The sequence below is a fragment of the Lipotes vexillifer genome, unplaced genomic scaffold, assembly GCF_000442215.2.
Source record: "Lipotes vexillifer unplaced genomic scaffold, Lipotes_vexillifer_v1.1 scaffold71, whole genome shotgun sequence".
In the NCBI taxonomy this organism is placed as follows: Eukaryota; Metazoa; Chordata; class Mammalia; order Artiodactyla; family Lipotidae; genus Lipotes; species Lipotes vexillifer.
Genome location: NW_006793703.1, coordinates 7,232,450 through 7,240,807, shown reverse-complemented (window position 1 = coordinate 7,240,807; position 8,358 = coordinate 7,232,450). Strand labels below are relative to the sequence as shown.

Here is an 8,358-nt window from a genome sequence, read left to right as displayed (position 1 = left end):
CAAAAAAAAAAAAAAAAAAAAAAAAAAAAAAATCATATTCTTTCAAGAATTTAGACTGAAAAGGGAAGGACACAGACAGGAAAAGTAACTAGAGGGAGGGGGCTATAAGGATGAATTCGCTTCCTTTTTTCAGATGGAAGGAGCTAAATGGGTGTCGGGAAGTGGAGAATTAGAACAGTGGGAAAAGTAAGAGGAGATGGAGTTCAGAACAGAGGTGGAGGTATTTACTTTGCACAAGAAAGGGAGTACCCCATGACCACTCTTCCTTCAAGGGGGAAAGCCTTCCCCTCCCAAGAGGATTTTCCAGTTGCTAGTGGAAAATTACCTTGGGGCAAAGATCACCTCGAATTTAATATTAAAGTTTATTTGAAATGATTTCCAAAACAACTTAGAGCCATAAGAGAGAAAAACAGCAAAGCAATCGAATTCTTGAAACACGGATTTAGAACAGTTAGGGAATCACTAAAGAGAGGAATTTATTAATAGTATCATTGTCATTGTCATCCACGGAAACATTTTAAAAACAAACATGAGGTCTGCCACCCACCTCTCCTACTAAATGCATCATGTCTTTTGTCATTTTTTAGCTTCATGTTTCTTTTTTGGTATTTCTGACATCGTATGCCTGAATGACGTAACAAAAAGGCAACTCAGTCGTGCAAATTAATCTGCAATGTATAACGCACACATTTGGAGGGGAGGGAAGAACAAAACTGTGGCCTTAAACTTGAAAGGATTAACAATTCAGCTACAACTAGATAGATGAATATTTAAGTGCGATATCATGGGAGAGGGTCTGAATCAGTTGTGCTAAAGAGACAGGTTTTAAAAATATGAATCAACAGTTTTAAGAAGATTTGATTTTGAGAGGTAACACCTGTTCTGAACTGATATCCTTGGGGGTTCTTTGGATCAGGGATGATTCGGGCTTTAGCCAGATCTTCAAGGACACCTGCAGACATGAACAAATTCCCAGAGTGCCAACCAGGCCAGTTCTGTGTTCTTTGGACTTAATCCAGAAGTAAACAAGTCTAAAGGGGTGGGCGTTAGAACTGCTCTTCACCAGACTGTTAACTTCTTCCAGTTCTATTCAGAGTTGGCTGGCAGTCTGATTCATCCCGATAGTGGGGGAAAAATAGCCAAGCTGCACTGATGCAAGGCACTGTGCAAGTCCCCCTGGAACAGCCTGAGATTTCTGCACAGTGGAGATAAGGCGGGTTTTAATTGTTTCATATTAAATGGCATTACCTGAGCTTCTTGACAGGCTGCTCTCCTTAGTAGGTTATCACTATCAAAGTAAACAAAACAGAATGAACGTTAGCTTTAATAAGTAGGTTCAGATCCAAGCAAATCATCATCATTTTTTAAAATATGTATAACTCTTCCCTATAAAATACCCAAGTCAAAGTTTCTTAAGACCTGTAACAAATCATGGGCACATTTGAAAAATACTTTCTCTGAATGAAACCCGGTGTTAGGTTTCCGTACTATGGGAGGCATGATAATCCCTTCTCCCTCTAAGATGTCCACATCTGAGAATTCCCTGGCAGTCCAGTGGTTAGGACTCAGTGCTTACACTGCCGTGGGCCTGAGTTCAATCCCTGGCTGGGGAACTAAGATCCTGCAAGCTGCATGGCTCGGCCAAAAAAAAAAAAAGGATGTCCACATCCCAGAACCTGAAAATGTTATCTTATGTGGCAAAAGGGATTTTGCAGATGTGACTCTAAGTTAGGATCTGGAGATAGGGAGAGAATCCTGGATTATGCAGGTGGGCCCAATCAAACCACAAGGGTCCTTAAAAGCAGAGAAACTTCAGCAGCAAATATGACCATGGAAGGATGGTCAGAAAGATGCAACCTCACTGGCTTTGAAGATGGAAGGCGGCCGTAAGTCAAGGAGTGTGGGTACCCTCCAGAAGCTGTGACGGCAAGGAAACGGGTTCACCCCAGAGCCTCCAGAGGAACGCTGTCCTTGCCAACACCATCATTTTAGCCCAGTGAGACTTGTGTTGGACTTCTAATCCACAAAACCATAACATAATAAATTTGTGCTGTGTTAGATCACTAAGTTTGTGGTAATTTGTTAGGGCAGCAGTAGAAAATGAATGCACATACCCTGCATTTTTCTTATCCAGTAGAAATTATTCAGGTCATTTGCCAGAAATAAATTTAATATGTAGTTGCTTCTGCTAGTGTTTTACCTAAATCAGGGGTCTCCAACCCCCGGGCCACAGACCGCTACCAGTCTGTGGCCTGCTAGGAACCAGGCTATACAGCAGGAGGTGAGCAGTGGGTGAGCAAGCAGAGCTTCATCTGTATATACAGCCGCTCCCCATCGTTCACATTACCACCTGAGCTCCGCCTCCTGTCAGATCAGCGGCAGCCTTGGATTCTCATAGGAGCTCGTACCCTACTGTGAACTGCACGTGGGAGGGATCTAGGTTGCGCACTCCCTACGAGAATCTAATGCCTGATGATCTGAGGTGGAGCTGAGGCGGTGATGCTAGCGCTGGGGAGCAGCTGCAAACACAGATTATCCTTAGCAGAGAGGTGTGACTGCACAGAGACCGTAATAAATCAGCTGCTTGCAGACTCATATCAAAACCCTATCAGTGAGTGGCAAGTGACAATTAAGCTGCATCTTACGGACTAGACTGGACGTAAGCAACACAGTTTGGGTGTCACTGTCTCCCATCACCCCCAGATGGGACCATCTAGTTGCAGGAAAACAAGCTCAGGGCTCCCACTGATTCTGCATTATGGTGAGTTGTATAATTATTTCATTATATATTACAATGTAATAATAAAGAAAGAAAGTGCACAGTAAGTGTAATGCGCTTGAATCGTCCCAAAACCATCCCCCACACACACCTGCTCCCTGGAAAAACTGTCTTCCACGAAACTGGTCCCTGATGTCAAAAAGGTTGGGGACCGCTGATCTAAATCTCTTATTTTTTATATCACAGTCAGATACTCAATTATATCATAAACAGAAAATCTGGGCATGAGGCAAAATTTTGCCTTGCAAAAATGAAAACATTCTATCAGAACATGTTCATCTATTTAGCATAAAGCTTTCTAAAATGTTTGTGCCACTTATACCTTAAGAGCACTTTAAATGGCTGACTGCCTACTGGGTTCCAGAATCTTCTGCTTGTAAGAGTCAATTCTAATGCATGTTGCTGGCACTGCTAAGATAATACCTTCAACCTGGTTAACAACAGTTAAGAAAACTAATACCCAGAAAACATGACCAATAAACAATTTATAGGAAAGAATTAAAAGGAGAAAAGTGTTATTTCACTTAAATTTTCTGTCTAGATCTTTGTCATAACATCAAAGACCTTGAATTTTGCATTTTCATAGTAATTCAAATCTAATTTTGACATTTAAGTTTGAACTAAAAAAATTAAACAATCTTTTGCTTTCTGCCATGGTTGCAGTCAAAGGCTACGGATTTTTCTTCCATAGCCAGGCTGGAGGAGGACCCCTAGATTTCACAGAGCAGTCAGCTTCTATGAGAAAGTGGAAGCATCTCTTCCCTAAGGGGTAGCATCTCTGCTGCCCACCTGAAACCTAAGGGCAATGACAACATCCCATTACAATTATAATGACACCAGTACCTCAAAAGCACATACGGTTTTACAACGAAGATTTTAGGGGGACAGATCCCTTGTGAGGTCTACCCCACAAGGCGCCTTTACAGCCAGGTTCAGTCCCCTGCTTGAGTGACACTGCTCCCTACTACCCTGTGGTGAAGGGAGTCCTACAAGCTCCCCTCCCCTCCCCCACCCAAGAGTCACAAATATTCACGTTCTGCTCTTCTCTTCGCATGCCCCTCCATCAACTGCTCCCGGTGAATTATTCTAACAATCAACAAAATACACACACATGCAAGATGAGGTAAATTCAGGGTACAAACTAGTAAAATATTTTAAAATAATTAACATGTCAGTAACCCATTATAGTTGACTTGATCCCTCACGCTCATGCCCTTCTGTACAATGACGAGGTAAAATACTGAGCCCTCAGTAACTGCCAGATCATAAAATAAAACTGGGCTCCTTGTAGTCAGCTGAGCATTGTCACCAGATTCCCCCGGGCTCGGCTAACCCTCAGTCTAGCTTCCATACTGCCTGGGGTACCACTTCCAGCCTCACAGGACTGTCTTCCTGCAACCACTTGCCTCAACGTGTTTTTCCTAGTAGACAGAATGACCTGTGCCTCCACTCTCTTTTCCTACAAAGACATCCTGTGGATTATTCTGTACAAGTATATGCTGCTATAAAAGCTGAGTGCCTATCTCTACACCCCTGTCCATTTCCCCCAGGCAGCTCCTCCTCTTCCTACTAGGGACAGGCCTCCGAGGGCGCCAGGCTCCTCTGGGTCATTAGTAGATACCATCTTCCTTACTGAATCAGCCACACTGACGCCTGTGGACCCAGCTGAAAACACAAGACCCCCAAACATATACAAGAATATGGGTAGCACCTTGGATCATTTTTTTCCTCAATTCTTTTTTGCTAGAAGTAAAATTTTGATGGTTAAACTTGTGACGAAGTATATTATTAAAGATCTCAGCTCTCTCGAGCTTACTAATACTGCTTGATGTATCAGCCTGCTATTCAATATCAATAGATTTTTTGATCGTTAATTCCCTGGATTTTACCGTGTCTAATGGAACGTGCATGCTGCCAATGCCACCCGTGAGAAAGCCAGAATATGTACCAATTTAGACACTACAAAAGAAATCCTCATTATAATCACACTTAATTTTTTAAATATCAAAAATGGTATTAACTATGTTGATCACGCTCTCTGAACCAAACTGTATCTAAAAATCAAACGTATCCTGAAAGGAAAAAATATTTCTCCTATTGACATAGTCTGATGGTCTACAGAAAGCTCTAAAAACTATTTCAAAAAAGAAATTTCAAAAACATTTTCTGTAATGGCTGCATTGGTGGAATAGAAAATAACTTAAAATTCACAGAACAACTACTGTGGGCCAGACACTATGGCAGTTGTTTTCATAAACCCTTAATCTCTGCAACAACCTTGCCAAGGCAGGCATTATATTCTCACCTTACTGATGAGGAAGTCCAGGCTCAGAGAAGCGGGAGAGCTGGGTTTCAAACCCATGCCGACCTAACCCTACAGTAAGTGCCTTAAGGCTCCTTCTTCTTGATTTCAGACAATACTGAATAGGCAATACTCCTTTGGATGTATACATTATAGCACATTTATTAAATTTATCACATTACTTCCTAGTTTCGTCTAATATAACTCTTAAGATTTACATTCATATAATTTTTTTTAATAAGTTCAGGTGGAATATATCTCCCCAAAGTGATTGGTGAAACAAACTTATTTAACACAAAGTGTCAGGTACAGCACCATGAACAAGATTTGGTCCTGACCCGAAGAAGCTTAGGATCCACTGGCAAAGAATAGCTCTTGGTAAATATCAGTGATATAGTAAAAGACACGTTTCTTGATAGATAATATGCCAGGCACTGTGCTAGATGTCTGGGATATACCAGTGAATAAGCCCAACATTCCCCATCCTCATGAAGTTGACACTTTAGAAGGGAAGAAAGACAATTCGACTGGCAATCATCAAATGATGTGACTTTTATGTGCACCATGAAAGGGGCATATAATAGGGGTATCTAGCCTAGCCTTGAAGGAATTAGAGAAGACTTTTTACAGGGACAGTGAAGTTGAGATCCGGGAGATAAATAACAAGTAGCCAGGCAAAAACAGGGAGGAGAATGCAGGCAGAGGAAAGAGCATGTGAAAAGCCTGCAAGCGCTAGGTCACGACCAAGGTAGGAAACAGAAAGCAGTTCGGGACAGCTGCAGGCAGCAAGCCAGGGAGGAGCCAGGTGCAGGCCAGGCCACCAAGAGCCTTTTTTAACCTATTTAAGGAATGGGGATTTCATCCTAAGGGCCATAAGAAGCCATTAAAGGCTTTTAAGAAGAGAACTGATATGGTCAGGTTTACATTGTAGAAGGGTCATTCTGGCTGCAGTGTCAAGAGGGCAAGGGTCAAAGGTAAGATTGAATCCAGGGAGCCAGGGAGGATTCTTCAGGAACGCAGGTCAGCGAGGAGGACTAGAGACAGGACGGAGGTAGTGGGGACGGAGAGAAGACAGACTCAGCAGACATTTGGAGATAAACTTAAGGGCTGGCTCGTGGGAACCAATGAGAAGGGAGGGGTCAAAGATGGGGCCCACGTTGCTGCCTGGACCTTCCAGTGGAAGGCAGCGGAAGGTGGTACCAGTCACAGAGATGGAAGGCAGGAGGAGGGACAGGTGGAGGAGGGAGGAAGCTGTGTTTAGTTTTGGACTGGTCGATCTGAGACAGTGATGAAAGAGCAGGTGGAAGGTTCCAGGGGACAGCTGGAAATACACATCTGGAATTCCATACAGAGCTCTTGACTAAAGATACACATGGTAATAAGAGGAGTGAGAGGGGATAAGATCATCTCCATGAGGAGGTGAAAGCAGAAGCAGGAAGAGATACACTGCACGTTGGGACCCTCCACAGAGAACACCAAATGACTCTCAAGTAAATGGAGACTGCACCTCATCTCAAAGCCAAAGGAAAGACGTGGTGGACAAGCAAGGAAAAAGGCTAAGCATCCTCTCCCTTATCTCCCATCATGCTCTTGATGTTGGCTCTACTCTTGGCAAACTGTATGCCTTGCTGTTCCTAAAAGACAGAGCAGACTGCACTTTTCCCCTCCAAGGATGTGGTCATTTTATCCCCTCTCCCTTTAAAAAAAAATCGAAGGCCAAACAATGCCACCCACACCCTTACCTCACCACACACAAAGCTGCTTGTAGTATCTTTCCTCCTTGATTATAACTCTCTTGAAGTCATGGATAATTCACCCTTTTCTCTTCCAGAGCACAGAGCACAGACTCTTGTAGGTAATCTAAGATACTCAATAAATAACTGTTTAATAAATAAGTGGCAAATGTTTGAACATGAGAGACTGACTCACTGTGCCCAGACAGGCAGACTCTGTTCTGGAGGATAAACTGAAGGTTATTCTTTGTAGGAGTATCTGGCATTCTTTTTTTTTTTTTTTCTTGCGTTATGCGGGCCTCTCACTGTTGTGGCCTCTCCCATTGCGGAGCACAGGCTCAGCGGCCATGGCTCACCGGCCCAGCCGCTCCGCGGCATGTGGGATCCTCCCGGACCGGGGCACGAACCCGTGTCCCCTGCATTGGCAGGCGGACTCTCAAGCACTGCGCCACCAGGGAAGCCCTATCAGGCATTCTTGAACCAAGAGATCAGCTGGGATGATTCTTCAGTGTCACGACCACCAAAGGGCAAGAGGAGGGCTCACTGTGGGGCAGGACAGGAGAGGAGGGGAAACTTCAAACAGTCACAGGAACTTCACTGATCAAGAAGACCCAGGGAGGCGTGTGTGCGCACGCGCACGTGTGTATGTTTGCCAGAGAGGATAATGGAACTAGAACCCTCTAGAAAGGCTAAGTCAAGAACTCCTTTTGGTACACCAGGAAGCACCATAAGAACTGTCCCAGTGGCCGGGTTTGGTGTCAGAAATTCCAGATTGCTAATGACTCAAGAATCTGATTGTGAAACGAAAACGCTGTGACCAGGAAAAAAAGAAAAAAAGTACTGTATATAAATTCCAAGCCCAGGCTCTTTCCACTACAGCATGTTGCCTCCTGAGAGAATTGAAGTTTAACACAATTTAAAAGAGGTGCTACAAAATGTAGTCATATCAAAAAGAGTCCCTGAAGGTCTGCTCAGTACTAAAGTGCGGGTTCTTTGACAGAAAGAAATTACAAGCTCCTGGATTAGAAAATGAAAAAATCTGCTGATGTCACCCTGCCTGAGGCTTTAAAAGAATATGAACAATGCCTGCTACCACAGGAAGTGGGATGCTCTCAATTTATTCTGAGCCATAAATGTTTTATTTATTACTTTAGTACTGCAAAATAAGATAAGTTGTTATTTCAATAACAACTCTACACGGAGAGAAAAATCACAGGGATCCATCCTATTTCCCAAAAAAGACTTCCCGCTATAGTCTAGAGGCAAACTGCACAGCGATTTCCACCACCAGCTTTTCACCTCCATGCAATGCAAACACAGTCTTCGCTTTACACAAAACAGATTTCAAGTTCAGATGTTTGTATCAACCACTACTAATCAAAGTGTGCTAGAACAATTAATCATTATATTGCAGTGGTGGTACCCACTGGTTGTCAGCAGGGATAGAGTGGAAACGGAAGCAAAGATGAAAATGAACCTCTGAGAAGCGATTGTCTTGCGCGCAAGACGGCAAAGCTCTTTCAAACTACAGATTCCTCCTCAAG

General features: G+C 43.3%; 1 protein-coding gene across 1 annotated transcript in view; it reads right to left on the bottom strand.

Annotated features, from left to right (window-relative positions):
* Positions 1–8,358, bottom strand: part of AGK (acylglycerol kinase) — an 88,526-nt gene that overhangs the window by 54,048 nt on the left and 26,120 nt on the right. The window contains exon 3 of the mRNA XM_007466626.1: positions 1,249–1,288. Coding sequence (XP_007466688.1) covers positions 1,249–1,288 — 40 coding nt within the window. The remainder of the gene's footprint in view (positions 1–1,248; positions 1,289–8,358) is intronic.